We start from the raw sequence: 15978 nt of genomic DNA, 5'->3' as shown, positions 1-15978 counted from the left end.
TCACCCATGAGGCTATGGCACGGTTTCCCTTGGGTGTTTTTCCAGAGGAGGTCTGGCTCAGCTTGGCCCCTCAGCTGCACTGATCCCAAGGCCTCCATCTGTATAAAAGCCGGGAGGTGAAGGGATGGTGACTCCCTCAGATGGCTCTTCTCTGGCGACAGGCAATCCAGGTCTAAGATTCCTTACACCGGCCTCGGCGGCCGGTTCCCAGCCCATGAGGTGTCCGCCCTGCTCCCGCCGAGAGGCAGCTCCGGACAGGCTGGGCTGGCTCCCGGGCGGGTGGCCTCCCGCCAGGCCCGCCCCTCTGCCTGGGGTCGGGCGCCGAGCACAGTCCCCGCGGGGCTGGGGCCACACAAAGCGGGGCCGGGGGCGGGCCCTTTCCCGCCGCTCGTGAGGAGGCAGCCGGCCTTGCCTTCGCCCCGCCGCCAGGCTCGGCGCTGGCCGGGGGCAGCCCCGGGGCGCCGACCATGGAGCCGCCGATGCCGCAGCCTCAGGAGCAGCCGCCGCGCCCTCGGTCCCACACGGTCACCACCACCAGCAGCTCCTTCACCGCCAACCTGTCGGCCAGCTCCAGCACCCTTGCCTACGACAGGGAGTTCCTGCGGACGCTTCCCGGGCTTTTCATGGTGACCGAGATCGTGAGTGGCCGGGGCGGGGGGGTGCGCAGAGGGGCAGGTTTTGGGGTCCCCGCTGTGGGTTGGAGGTTGGGATGTTTCCCCTCGGTTCATCACCTGATGCGACTTCCGTGGTCCGAAGGGAAAGGATGGTGAGGAAACAAGGGCGGCTTTATGGGGAGGGGGGCATACACACAGAGCTCCTGCCCCAAAACTACTGACACATGCAAAAGTAACACAGGGCACATCAGTGCTTGCGGTGTCATCACCTCTCATAGTGGAAAAATAAGTTCTGGCAGACCAGGAACTGTTTTTTTGGAGGCTTTTCTTTGACTACATTGGTTTTATACACTTTGTACTTTATAGCACACAGATAACCATTACTTAAAAGTTAATTAGGTAACTTATCTTCATTTTGTGGGTCAGTAAAAAACATTTCCTTATGCCCTTGGTGATTAGATATATCTGTGCAGAGCGGAATATGAACTAACACCTTTTGGTGGTGTTACTTTTGGAGGTACTTTATAATGTGCAAATGAATGTACAGAGGGCCAGGCAGTATGGGGTTTAGTTTTAGTACTGTTTGCACTAACAACACAACCCTAGTTGTCGAAAGGTCTTACTTCTACTTAAAGCCCGCCTACTCTTGTCGTGTTAAGCAGTAGATACTCAGCATCTCCACTGAAAGCCAGTGTTTCTTTCAAGTCTGCTTATCTACATGATTAGTAGTTAAGGAACTTAAAGGGCTGGTTGCCCCCACTAATTTTTTGAGTTTCCAATGTCATTTTGCTTTGATGATGTTGTAAAGATTAACTTATCCGACCAGATTAATTTTCAAGGCTTGAAAACATTGTGCTTCACCAGAGCAGCGGAATGACTGTTGGTTTTGCTGACTTTAAAGTTAAAATAACCATATGAAGCTTCAGGCTGAAGGATGGTGTAGGACCTAAGGCGGGAACAGTGCCATGAGAGAGAGGATGCACATTGAGATGCCAGCCACTGTGCAAGACAGTAGTGGTGAGAGTGTGAAGTCAGAGCCTGCTACAAGGTACCTTGTATGCCAGCATGGTTGGGAATTCTGGAGATATTTAGCAGGTAGGTGATTGTAGGCTGGTTTCAGTTTAGGCACTGTAAGGGTTGTGGTAGATCTGTAAGTAAAAAAGTCTTCATTTATGAACTAGAGGTGCTCAGGGCTTTTCCCAGGCCCTGCTGGAATGTGGTATATTCAGCCAACCTGCTAACATTCCATGAGCTGCAACTACATTGAGCTACATGGCCATAGGGCATAGACACGCTCTTGCTTACCCTTTGTTGGAAGTGTGCTTTTGGTTTTGTGTTGACAGGTGGTGATATGTGTATAGCTTACCTTTCTAAACAGAGTGATGATGGGGTTTAGGGGGACTTTCTATCAGCCACTCCTGACTCCTGGAATAATTATAAAACTGTTCTTCAGCTACCATTTTTGAAAGGTTTGAGTCCACTGATGGTGAGTTTGTTAATATTGAAATTTAGAGCCAGCTTTGGTTTAAGTTTCGTAAGCACTTGAGAACATGTTTACCAGCTTCAGAAAGAACTTCAGCACTGCCTAACTTTGCAGGCTACTGTAGAGTTGTATCTTCATTACAGGCTTCCACATATGTATTTTTATTGATCAGCAGTGTGAAGATGTGTTGTTTCTGGCCAACTCCAAGGAGCTAACAGAAGTCTCTAATGTAGATGAACTTATACTGGATTTTGATGATGTATTTGAGAGAATGGAGGATGGTTTTAATTCTAAGTTGAAAGCAGTAAGGCAGGCCCTACAGAAGCAGAGTATTGCTAGATACTGCCTTTGACTTCTGGTTCTTCACTTATTTTTTTAAAAAGGTAGAAGAGCTGTTGTTCTGTGAAATTAAAGGGAAAGGAAAATGTATTAGTGAATATCTTGATGTGGAATTAACTAAAATAAAACCTGTTATTAAAATCCAGTAAGTGAGCTTCTATGTGTGTGTGTGTGCATATAGATGTTTGGTACTGGGTTTTGGTCAAGCCTCTTCCACCAGTTGTGTATGTTCTTTTTATTCTGGGAGAAAATGGGCTTTAAGGGAGAGAGCATTACTAGCTTTACACAGGATCTCTGTTTCAAAATTGCCTGTGCCTTTTCAGCTGTAATGGAATTTTGTACTCTAAACCAGTCAGTTACTGACTGTTCTGATCATCCTATATATATATAAAAGTTGAGGCCTGTCTGCACAGTTTGGCTCTTTGAGTTATTTCTGACCCTCAGTACTGATCCCCCAGCTCAGAGAATGAACTTTCCGCTAAGAATCTGCAAACCTGCAAATAGGACAGACTCATGTGTGTGTCTGAATTTCAGCCTCACGAGTTTGGACCCCAACAGATCATTTTGTGGTAAGAGCGTAAGTTTGCTTCTGCTGCCCCTGCTCTGGAGACACCCACAAAATGGACAGGGAAGAGAGCTGGGTTTAGTAATATCTGTTATTGCTGTAGCTGCTCATCTGCCAGACCCTTCCCCCCACCCCATCTTCATTATGATACTATGTTAAAGCTAAGCTAGGGGTGTTAAACAACAGTGCTAAATGTTCTAAGAGTTTGCACTGTGGGGCTGCATAAATATTTGATTACTGCTGCTGCCAGTCAATGACATGTATGAGCAGGAAGAGCACAGTCTGTCACCCCTGGCTCTGAAACTGGAGCTCTCTTCTCTGTATAGGCAAAGGGCAAATCTGTGTTATTCTTCAACCAAAGAGAACGGAAAAGCACATTATTAAATCTTACAGCCCCTTAAATGAAGGATCTAGATCAGATTTTGCTCTTACTTCCCTAGTTTGGGTGCTGTGAAGATTGAATTAACTGCCACATGGATTTCCATGTTTGCTGTGGTTTAATGACAGTAAATTCAGCTTATCTGCTTCTACTGAGTGATTCTTTGCAGTGCTGCAAAACACAGGTCCACCATTAGCTCAGTCTGCTGTTCCAAGTTGTTCAAAATGAGTTACTTTTATAAAGACAGGTTTTATGGTGGATCAGGTATTATCTCTTCTTTATATAGCTGCTTTAAGCCAGCATAAATCTAGGATGAGATTGACTGTGCATATTGAGCAATAACAGCGTCATGTACCCAAACATGGTTCAATTTAATTTTGTAATGCATTTGGCCTTGCATTGCACACATCTAGTATTAATGAACCAGGAACGCAGCCTGAAGTGTAGGCTAAATTACCTTGTGCTGACAGATTTCCTTTGCCTTCTACGTCTGCCTCTGTGACAAGAGAGTGTACATGGTTTCCTGCCACTCACTGTAGAAGAACTAGGGTTAGTTTATTTCAGTGCAAAGAGGAAAATAGAAAATGCCACTGGGTTTCTGAGAGAGGCATTTGGGAATTGGCTTATCAAAAATACTTATTACTGAAGTAATGATGCTTGCTGAACAGCGCAGGGAGTTCTGGCTCTGGAGAATTGGATTCACTGGCCTTATCTGGCCAGTGACTACTGACAACAAATTTATCTGTATCTAAGTTCTCTGAATGCCTTATCTATTCAGGCACACCAAGATCCGTTGGTGAAAACTAGTATATAAGACATAAGCAGTGTTACATGAAGTCTTCAATTTGGATGTCCATCACCTGGGTTGACACTTCAGTAAAAATACGTACTATAGAAGATAGGATACTAATTTCTATAGTGTAACACCTAACCCCCCAGAAGGATTTGTAGTTTGAGAAGAAGAGAGTACAGCCATTTCCAGAGACTTCTTTTAAGTGTTTCTTTTCTGTACAGTGATGGCCCAGAAAGGCTATGTATTTGGCTTTCTGGGTATTTTATGGCCAAGATAAATGACAGTGATATGTCTTTAGACCTCTAAATCAGCTTCTCAAACATTATGGATCACTTTGGAGAGGTAGAGAGTTTTGTGGTTGCTGTGGTTGTAGTTATAAAAATACTTACCTTCTACCATGATGACACCGATTACTTCAGATAGTTGCTTCACATTGGTGTATTGCTAGATGCACTCTCTTAAAACTTGCCCTTGTAATTTTAAGGCTTGTGTCCTTAACAAAGCAAATACTCCATAGCTTGGAAAGGTTTGGAAGGTTATTATGCTACTGCTGCAAGTGAGATCTTGTAAATTATAGTAAATTGTAATTACAGTTGCATTTCTTTATTCTTGGAGTGAAATGCTTAGAGTAAGATGTGTACTTGAAATAGAAGCCTGAATGGAGGGTCTTTACATTATTAGCACCACATAAAATTATGGTTCGAATTTACATTTCAGGACAAGGAAAATAATTTTGATCACTTTTTCATTATTACTCAAATATAAGTTTTCTGAAGGGTTAATTCAGAAAAGAAATGTTGGTGACTTTGTTTGTTCTTCTAGTAATGTAGTGAGCCTCTGAATATTAAATAGATATTGAAAGGTATGTCAGATTTAAGATATTAAGGTTACCAAATCCAGAACAACTGGGTGTGTCCAAATGTTTATTCAGTAGGCTTTCACCCTTTTTTTTCCTCTGAGATGTACCAAAATAATCTACAAATATTCAAATTTTGAATTAAGTTATCAATACAAATAATAAATGTTAAGAAAAACAGAAATAATAGAGTGGGACCATGTACTATGGAAAAGACGAAAGACAAAAGTTTTACTTTTTTTTTAAATCTCTTCTTGTATTTAGCTTTCTCTTTCAGTCTTGTGCCCTCTCTGACTGCAGCTCAGAGTTTTGTATATAGATTCCATGCTCCTCCTGCACCCCCAGTTGTTGGAATAGCCCTGAGGTGCACAGAAGTTTTGTAAAGCCCTTTTCCTCACCTGAGTAACAGCAAGACTTTCTCTTCTAAGATGAATAGTAGAGATTATTTTTCTGTTTGTCTTGTTTTTTTCTTTAATGCAATTTTTACTCCAGTCATAGCATCCCTGCTTGCATGAAGCTGATAAAACTTGAGGCACTTTCTGACATGCTGAATAAGTGCTTTAGCTAGAGGAGATGTACGTATGCATGGTCTTAAAATAATATACTTCGTATTACTGAGTGAAAATGAAGTATCCTGTACTAGTCAGACACTTCATTCGGTAGCTTCATTTTCCTGTGCATGAACAAAACCCCCATACAGTCTAAGCTCTCTCCTTTGCTCCTGATGAGACAAAACTCTCACTGAAGTCAGGTTTCAGTTCTCTCTTTTTCAGGTGCTCTGTTGTTCCAATGCTAACCCTTAGTTTAGCTGTCCTTAGTGTAGGAAATATACGCATCTACATGATTTCTGTCTTCCTCTAGGAAGTTGTTTAAAGTTCTCATATAGTTGTTTAAAGTTCTGTTTCCTAAAAGGTTTTTGGTTTCCTGGACAAGATCAGGATGTTTCCTTGGGAAGAGAGAACTGTTTGGGGGACAGAAGAAGACAGAAGCTTTGGAAAGTGTGATTTGGAATGAGCTCCAAGCACAGATAGAAACAGTATTAGGACTGATATGGCAAGAGGGTGAAAATGACTCTTGGACTGAATGCAGGTATTTTACAAAAGGTCAAATAAGCAAAATATTATCAATAACTCAAGGTTAAGGTAGAATATGTATGAAATGTCATTATCTCTTCCTGAAAAGAATGCTTTAAAGAGATACTTAAACATCAGCTTTGTTCTTGGATGGATAGTGACTAGGATTCCTTTTCCTTCATCCCCCCAAACCCTAGAAAACAATTTCTTTCTTTCTTTTGTACCTACAAAAATTTTGTACTTACAAAGCTAATTTTAAAGATTCGGGGGGGGGGGGGGGGGGGGGGGGGCTAAAGCAGCCTGAGTCTGTATGTTGGTGAAACATGCAGTCCTCCCATTATTTCTAATGGAATAGGCACAGCTTCCTAGGAGCTTTGTATGATGCTGTGCTTGGGTGTGTGGCTCATGAGGATGAGTGCTGAAGCTAAAACCATCAGGATCTAAGGACAAAGGTAGATAATATAGTTGGAAGGAGACTGGGATTGCATCCCTGAAAACTGCCTTTTCCAGCTATGCCAGCTGGTCCAATAAAAATCATATGGAAGACTATATTTTGTTTCCCCAGAAGTCCCATATCCCTGGATAGTTGTACTATGGGAACTGAGTTGCTTGTGAAGAGAGTGATATTGTCAAATACAGTAAGTGATGGTGATAATTGATGCTACATTTTGTTCTAGAAAGAATATAAATCCTGGACTTGTCTCTGCCCCTTTTCTTTGTGGTTGTTGGTTTGCTGGTTTGTTGGGTTTTTTCCTACCCTTGTGTTATATTCTATTTTCTTCTTTCTGCATGGGGATTCCTGCCTTCTCCTTGGACTGAATTATTACACAATGTTAAGACTTCAAATTAGAGAATCTTAAAGTAGATGATGCCCATCTAAAAAACATTTTCCATGCCGTGTATGATGAAGAGGTGTATTTGCTGGCCAAGCAGTAAGAATGCAAACAAGAAGGTTAATTGAGAGTAATTCACATAGCACTCTTGCACAATCACAAATGGCCACCAGGCTTCTGACTCCTGGTCTTAAGCATTAACAAAGTGCTGCTTCCTCAGCAAGAGCAGATGCCTTTCATTTCCTGCCCTAGGGTTCTGGGAGCAGTCCAGTGTACCTGGGGAACTTGCAGATGTGTCTGCTCTGTGCTATGTTCTGCACTGACTGTATAACAGCAACAGACAGGGTTGGAGCAGCAGTGGCTCAAGGATGATTCTTAAAAACTGAATTCTTAAAACCACAGAGAAAGAAATTCTGTTGGGGATTCTGAACCCTTCTAAGTGGGAAGTGTAGAGGGAATTATGGTGCGTTGCTGTTGTTTGATGTCTTCTCATTCAGCCTGCTGTTCTTTCTTGTTCTTTCCTGGGAATAACAAGTGTCATATATTGTGTTTCTAATGATCCTGCTCTTATATATCTATTTTTAGCTTTGTTTTCTTTTTGGATAAAGTACATATTGTAACAGCATGGTATTTCTGCACTTGTTCCAATTCCAGAAGAGCAGCAGAAAGTGTGTCTTGCAGAGAGGACCAAGTCCTCTTTTCTAGGGTCAAATAAATAGCAAACAGATTTTAGCATCCATCAGACTTTTGGCAAAGAAGCTCTGTTCGTGTGCCCAGAGCCAATTCCTGTGGAAGCTGCTGGCACCAATGCACCTGCCTCTGAAAGGAGCAGCTCAGGTGTAAGACTGGTAAAACTTAAGTAAAGAAGGCACTAAGTAAGGAAAAAATCAAGTTGCCACTTTTAGTGGCAGCTGGGTCTGGTCCAAGAAAGGTTTAGTGTTAAGTTTATATCAGTGAACTGTAAAAGTCTGTGTCTTGGTTCAGTATTCATTAATAGCAGATCCAGGCTTTGCTAGAACTTGACTGTGCAGACTTGAACCAGTCCTGGTCAGGACTGCTTTTTTGCCAGTAGAGCACAATATTAGGTGTTTACACTGTTCCTTTTTGCAAGGTATGGGTGTGCAGATGATGTCGATGCAACCACAGATTTGCTGAGACAAAAATCTTCAAAGCAACACTACACCAGTTTCAACAAACTTGCATTATTACAGTGATGCTGTCGCAGCAGTTTGTTCTGGACAGCCACAATCTTTCTGGTCTGATATGAGATGCTCTAAAATCAGACTTTGTAGAACTGAATATGCATGGTAATAATCAGAAAGATGTTGTCAGTCTTTGGATTCATCATAATCTAGTTACAAAGACTAAATATATTGAAAAATCCTAGGTAGGACTGGAAAGAGGCCAGGTGGGCAAAGCAGCTTCTCTGATACTACTTTGGTAATTGTTGCTTGTGTTTAGTTGATGGCCTGATGTGCACAACTACAAGGGTCAAGAACCTCTACTTCACACAGTCTGGTTCATATTATGAGCTTTAAAAGTGACTGCTATGCCCAGGTCTGGTTTTAAATATTTTGAAGTGCCACTGTTTTTGCATATAATCCGTTTATTTAGCCTGGGCTATACAGCCACTAACTGGCTTAATTCCCTTCCATCTGTATGTGTGCATAATGATTACATGAAAGTCTCTTTAATATGTGTTTTATCATCTGTCCTCTTTATTCAACAGTAGTGCTGTTACCAAGTCAGCAGCTCCTGCAGTAGGTAACAGCTGAAGGTGATTTTGAGAAACTGTAGGAGAAACTTTAAAGTGCAGATCCAGAGTGCTGCAGACAGGAATCAAGCATTGAGGGCAGGGGAGCGGGGGAAAAAAAAAGGCCTTCAATGTAAGGAAAACCTCTGCAAAGTCTCTGTCTTTAAAATGATACAACTGATAATGTCAGGCTTGGTTGTCTCCAAGTGGAGACAACCTCTGTAGAGCAGACTGACAAAGATCAGGGGAGGCAAGGTTGAACCAGTGGTTAGATGCCTGCTACTACTCCTGTAGGTTGGAAAGCATAAACAAATGCACAGTTGCCCTCTATAGGCTCAGAGCATAACTGTGATACGTGCCAGGGAGGGTGGTGCTTTTATTCAATCCTTAGAAGGGCAGAAAACCACCCCAAAATAATGGCATCTGCATTGATTTCCAAGTGCAAGGTTCTACACATGGATTGGAGCAATCCCAGGCACAGCTACAGGTTGGACAGAGAAGAGATTCAGAGCAGCCCTGCAGAGAAGGATTTGGGGGTGTTGGTCAATGAGAAACTTAACATGAGCTAGCAATGTGCGCTTACAGCCCAGAAAGCCAACCGTATCCTGGTCTGCATCAAAAGGAGTGTGACCAGCAGGTTGAAGGAGGTGATCCTGCCCCTCTACTCTGCTCTCATGAGACCTCACTTGGAGTATTGTGTGCAGATCTGGTGTCCTCAACATAAAAAGGACATGGAACTGTTGGAACAAGTCCAGAGGAGGGCCACAAGGATGATCAGGGGACTGGAGCACCTCCCATATGAAGACAGGCTGAGAAAGTTGGGGCTGTTCAGCCTGGAGAAGAGAAGGCTGTGTGGAGACCTCATAGCAGCCTCCCAGTATCTGAAGGGGGCCTTTAAGGATGCTGGGGAGGGACTCTTTGTTAGGGACTGTAGTGATAGGACAAGGGGTAATGGGTTGAAACTTAAACAGGGAAGTTTAGACTGCATATAAGGAGGAAGTTCTTTACTGTTAGGGTGGTGAGGCACTGAAAAGGGTTGCCCAAGGAAGTTGTGAATGCTGCATCCCTGGTGGTGTTCAAGGCCAGGTTGGACAGAGCCTTGAGTGACATGGTTTAGTGTGAGGTGTCCCTGCCCATGGCAGGGGGGTTGGAACTAGATGATCTTGAGCTGCTTTCCAACCGTAACTATTCTGTGATTCTGTGATTTAGGTTTAGTTTAATTTCTAAACCGTATGGTACCCTGCTGCCAGTAACATCATGTTTCAGAGAGTTTGTGAGTGTAACAGGCACAGATGAGACCATTAAAAAATAGTATAGTTGAAGCCATTAAGAAGTGCCAGAATTGATGCTCTCCCTGGCAGTGCTGGATTTCTACAGGATTGTGTGTGGGCACTAGAAGCCAGTCAAAACTTGCGTGGTCATGTTATTTTTGTGAAGAAACTTCTGTCATAGTCATTGCACAGGAGAGTTTCTCTGGGAGTAACCAGGATACAAGACATACAGTGTACAGGGAGGAAAGCATGTTGTGAGTAAGGAAAGGGATTATTTAAAAAGAAAGAATCCTCTCTTGGCTAATTGCTTCCTTGGAAAATTTGATTTTTATCTTATGCTTGCACCGGTGTTCCCATGGGATGCTAGATAAATGCAAGTGAGCTTCAGTGTGCTTGCTTTTGTCCTTGTTTTCTGGATCCTTAACTTTGAGTGCAAAAGTAATAGCAGTTGTGGCTGTAGTCAGTAGGAGCTAAGTTCTGAAGAGGCAAAATGCAGTGCCATATTGAGTGCTATGGAGGGAGAAAAGTTTTCTAGTGAAATCTGCCAAGAAGTACTCTTGACCTTAATTTTAGTGCACTGGCTATAAAATTAGGATACCATACTTGTTTATCTCAGAAATGCATTTAATAGTCTACTAATGACCTGCAAGATAATTCAGGTAGCAAAGTACTTTTAAAGAGCCCAAGCAGATACAAAGCTCTGAGTTGCTGGAAAGTCTGCATGCCAGGTAAGTAAACAAAGAGAAAGCAAAACAGTGGAAGGCATTAGCCCTGAAGAAGGCTCTCCCTTCTGTTGCTGCATGCAGGTGTTGTTGTGGAGACTGGGAAAGTCTGTGGTCATGTAATTATTGATTATAATGTATACATAACTAATGAAGAATTAAGATGTGTGAAGTACTTATTTTCAGTGGTGTTGCATACTTAACTGAAAGGATTTCAACATGTATTTATGCCTGTTTCTCTCTTGTCCACTCTTCCGCCTCTTTGTCCCAGTCTTGCAAGTTGTGGATTTGTTTTGTTGGATGGGGTTTTTTGTCATTTTGGGGTTGGTTTTTTTTTCGTCCCTTCATTCCTTCAAGCCTTCTTGCTCAGGGCAACTTGCAGAGGCCTGCTTTGCAGGATCTTTACCCAGTCTGCTGTTCTTCAGATTTGATACAGATAGTCAACATAGAAAGATGCAGCTCCTATAAGAATTTGGCATAATTGGCTCTTAGGAGAGGAGGTGTGAGGCAACTGAAAGAACAGGCTCTGCTCAGTATGAGACATTCATCTTTAATGGTTTTATAAAGCTGTAGGTGGACAAAACTATGAAAAATACTGTAGTATTTTAGAACAGTATTAGAAATACTGATACAGTGATTTAGGAGGTTATTGGGGTATATTGTGTTTGGTTCTTGCATTGTGGAATGTGCTCTTCTTTAAATAAATGCTTTTGGCTGAGCCATAGGTGTAGAGCAGATGGACAGACTTGGATTTTATCAGACCTACCACAATCTTGTGATAACCTCAATGAAAGATTTTTAGAAAAAGGCTGAAAACTTTTTCAGTATAAGAAATTGGGGATGCGTGGAAAAGCAGGATCTCTGTTGGGATTTATTATTGATATTTGAAAACCTTGCTGTGTTCATAAGCCATGCTCATTGGACTGTGCAATACAGTTACAGCAGTTACTTACTACTGTGGATTGCCAGTTGATGTCCAAGATGAAAATATTTCTCCTTCCCTGTGCTGTTACTAACATGTAGCATAGTAACAAATGAATACATTATTAGTGTACTTTTTTCTTCCCGTAATGCAAATGAATGAGTCTGGATAATCAAATAAAAGTAAAATGGAATTAGTACTGAACAGAAAAACCATTGTCATTCAAAAACTACTGTCTAGTTTTGGAAAACCACAATTCTTATTTTACTCTCTTGAATAGATAGGATTTAACTTTATTGATGGGACTTAACTTTACAAGGCAGTATGTAAGAGTAAAGTAATAATCTACTTGAAGAGATGACTTCTCTGTGTTGTTTTCTGTTTCAATTGTGACTTCCATCTGAGGATATAAAAACCAGCCTTGAACATATGACTCAGGCCTATAGAACTATAGATGAATGATGAGACTTATCAAGAGTGGAATAATGATAAACAACTTCTTATGTTACTGATTACATCTTCATTGTTCAATTCTGTACATCCAAAGAATTTTCCCTGTTTATTTTCTCAGCACAAAGAGTAGGAATCTTAGCCAGGAGAGTAAGGTTTCCAAACATTTTGCTCAAACTTTGCATTTCTTTCTAGACATTGGCAATCATGAGACATGACCAGACACTTGTATAGAGAACTTGACATTCTTTTTATGCAGTAACTGAGAACTATCTAGCAAATGTTTGCCTGAAGTAAGTAAGTCAAGATAATGTATTAAAGGTGAGATGGGGTCTCTTAGAAAGTGTTTTACCAGCCCAAGTTAAAATAAAACTGAGTACACACCAATAAAAGAAATTGAATTCTCTAAGCTTGGTTACATCTATTTTTTCATTTTCTTATTAAGCTGGACAATGTAATGCTAGCCTCAGAGAAAAAAAAAAAAAAACAAAACACCAGAAACCACCCAAAGCAACCCTCCCCAAACTATGGTGAAGTATTTTTCACTTACAAACCTGAGCTTTATTTCAAAATGCCTTTTCAGTTTAGGTCTCAGTTAGAAAACATGGTAAAGAAGTGCATTTCAGAAGAACACTTAATTTTTAACTTCTGGTCATTTCTGTTTCTGTCAGATTAGGCAGTGTACACAAACAGGAAGATGACCCTGAGAAGAGGTGCAAATAGAGAACAGATGAGTTGATGGGAATGTAATCAGATTAAGATCTAATGTACACAAACAATATTGTTTTGAAGAGGTTATAATGAATAATAAATAATAAAATAAAAAATAAATAAAGAGCTTCTAATGTTATAATAAATAAGTTTGTGATGCTGTTAAAACCTATTGCAAATTTCCCATTTATTTAGGTCATGCCAGCATACCTGCACATGCAATGAACATGAACCTGAGCATGAAAGCCTACCTACCCGGAAGGCTTACATTGTTTGTTGGGCTCTTAAAGATCATCAGCTCCTTTCCGATAGTCATTTCCTATCCACTTGTTAGCATTTGGTAAAGGGGCAGCTCTGTTGTTTCTTCCTTTCAGTGCTGAATAAAAGTGTATGCCCAGAAACTTTCCCCACTTGTTTTTTTTTGCCAGCTCCATGGATTAGTCTAATAAGAGATCATGGCCCTCAAGGCCTTTCCTCTCCAATACCGCTGTGAAGAGTACTTGCTGTCAAATTACGCTGAGATCATGAGGAGCCTAATTAACACTTCTTACCTGTTTTGATTTGACCTACTCTGCAAACACTGACTCTGGGTAAAACAAAAGGCACAATTAACCCACTTGTTACCAAAATTCCCCCCCAAAGCCTTGTCTGTTACCAGTTTATTTACCTGTTTAATATGCACAGTTTCTTTGGCTTGAACAGAGTAGCTCGTAGATGGTCAAAGGGGAAGCTGAGCAAATCCATTCCTTGGACATGCCCTTTTATAACCCAAATGTCTAATTTCCATATTCCTTTAAATCCTGTAGTCACGTATGTCACAGTACATGGAGGTATTTTACTTTGTGATGAATCTTTGGTCATTTTGTTACATCCACATCACCATTACCTCATGATACTGTTAAATCCTAGGTGTCAAAACAGCTTAACATCACAAATGTTAATCTAAACGTGTTTCTTCAGTCCAGTGTGTGTCCCCCCATGGGTTTTCTGCCTTATCACATGACATATGCCTTCTGTATCAAAGGCAAATCCCTATGCATCCATTGTTTTTCCTTTTCCCTTTGTGTGAACTATCAAAGCTCCCAGTTAGGGATGCCTTTCAGTGGCCTAATTCTTTTCTGCTTTTTTGGTTCTGTTTGCTAAGACCTGTAATACTGTTGGCAGAAGGACATTACATGCCTCTGGGTTTGTGCATGATTCATGATAGTGGGCTGAGTTTTCAGTGTGTGTGGATTGAGCATTTAGATACTGCCATAGTTGGTAGCTTGAAAAGAAGGGTACCTGCAAAAATCCTACTTTTGTAGTCAAATCTTTTTTTTTGGTTCTTAAAAAATTTTCACTCTTTGCTTTGAAACTAGTAATATCATGCTTTGGGGCGGGGGCGGGAGGGCAGTGAAATGTACTGTCTATCTCTGGCTGCACACAGACTTTTTAAACAAAAAGCTGCCATATCACTGTGCAGGTTTAGGCCTTTCCCTTCCCCTCTCAGTGGGAAAACAGGAACTTCTGAGTGGGAGGTAAATAGCTGAAGTACTCAACAAAGAGTATTTGAAAAAGGCTGGTAACACCTCATTATTGTATCGGCATTATTGTCATTCTAGGGAAGAAAATACTGGGCAGAAGAAAGCTGTGATACAAATCTGAGGAAGGAGAAAGGGGAAGAGGTGTGGCAGTTAGCTAAGTAAATACAGTTCAGTTGATTGTATATATTGGGATAGTAGAATATAAACAGAACTACAGGAAAAGGTTTGGGTTTTTACAGAAGAACCACTTGGGTGGGAAGGGAGCCTGTTGCTGGCCCAGAATTCACCCTAAGCCTGTACCTACTTAGCACCTTGCCTTTTATTACCATATCTAGAGCTTTCCTCCTTATAACTTTGGCTGCATCACTTACTGCTAATAAATTACAGGTCAGATGCAGATAGCTTTTGAGAAAGTCGGTTGCTGCATTTTTGGCTCTTGGGACTGCCAGCTGCTTGCCAGGTCAGGATGAGGCCACCTCCACTGAACCAGCTGCTGACCCAGTCATAGTTCCCTTCACCTTAAACCATGATGCACTGTGACCTGGGCTCTGCAGAAGCAGTTGACTGGTAAGCAGTTGCAAATCTTGGTGCTGACGGCTGACAAAGTGACTGCCCTGTAGTTATCTGCCTTACTCATCTACCAGTGGTTCATGGCCTTGTCTGTTATTCTCACAAGTCAGCCTGTGCCTATGCATGAGGTTATGCCCTATGACAGAGCCGGTGTCCTGATCTGCCAATTCAGCTTCTGTAATGCAGGCAATGGGGGAGGTTGGATGGAATGAGAAGCAAGCAGTGCTTATACTTTAGACCAATATTTTGATCATATGCTGAGGAAATTTGCTTCAATTTTAAGGCAAAATTCTAAACTGTGTTAGGACTGCGGGTGTGCTTTGCTAGGTATGTTTGGGGGTTGTACCAGTTTTCAGTCTAACAACATGTTCGTCTCCCAGAGCAAAGTGCTGTACCTGCAGAGGAGTTAGAAGGAGAATGCACGGGGAATACCTGTCTGCTATGAGGTGTAATTTTCAGGCATGGGAGATCCACTAATCTATAGCAATCCCTGTAGTTTGCAGCAGTTCTGACATCTGTTGGAAAAACAGATTTAGAGAAAGAAATGGAAGTTAGAATGTTTGAAAACTCAAAATCTGTTAGCTGTATTGTGGGGACAGTGAGAGTAGCAAATAAGCAGGACTTGTTCCTGCTTGTTTCTTGACTTTTCTGTGCTTATGTATTACGGGAGGCAAATACAGAAGTTCTAGTTTCAGTCTGGTAGCTCTTAAATGCAGACAGCTGCGAAGGTCTCCATGCCTCGCTGTTCACTGCACTTCACAGGTTAGTGTACCTGATACCTCAAACCAGTGATTTGTTTACCTCGTGTCGTGGTTTAAACCAAGTCCCCCAACTCCCGGAGAGTTAGGAAGGAAAATCCAAAGAATGTAGCCCCCACGGATTGAGATAAGAACGGTTTAATAACTAAGGCATAACACAGAATCACTACTGCCATTACTACTACAAATAATAATGATAAAGCCAATAACAAGCGAAAAGAATACAACACCCCACCAGCCACCGACCCATAACTCACTCCACCCTGCCCGGCCAAGCACCGCGTGCTCTGTCCTCCATTTTCCTCCAGAGCTCCACCCCTCCAGCTCTCTCTCTCCCAGTATGCATCCTGGGCATCACGTGCT

General features: G+C 41.8%; 1 protein-coding gene across 1 annotated transcript in view; it reads left to right on the top strand.

Annotated features, from left to right (window-relative positions):
• The first annotated feature begins 318 nt into the window (after nucleotides 1–318).
• The window catches only part of CMTM8 (CKLF like MARVEL transmembrane domain containing 8), a 38514-nt gene continuing 22854 nt past the window's right edge, over nucleotides 319–15978 (top strand). Inside the window, exon 1 of the mRNA XM_005152848.4 lies at nucleotides 319–638. Coding sequence (XP_005152905.1) covers nucleotides 468–638 — 171 coding nt within the window. The 5' untranslated portion in view covers nucleotides 319–467. The remainder of the gene's footprint in view (nucleotides 639–15978) is intronic.

This window comes from Melopsittacus undulatus, chromosome 1 (genome assembly GCF_012275295.1).
Source record: "Melopsittacus undulatus isolate bMelUnd1 chromosome 1, bMelUnd1.mat.Z, whole genome shotgun sequence".
Classification (NCBI taxonomy): Eukaryota; Metazoa; Chordata; class Aves; order Psittaciformes; family Psittaculidae; genus Melopsittacus; species Melopsittacus undulatus.
The sequence above is the reverse complement of the archived record's forward strand: the minus strand, read 5'-3'. Positions and strand labels throughout refer to the sequence as shown.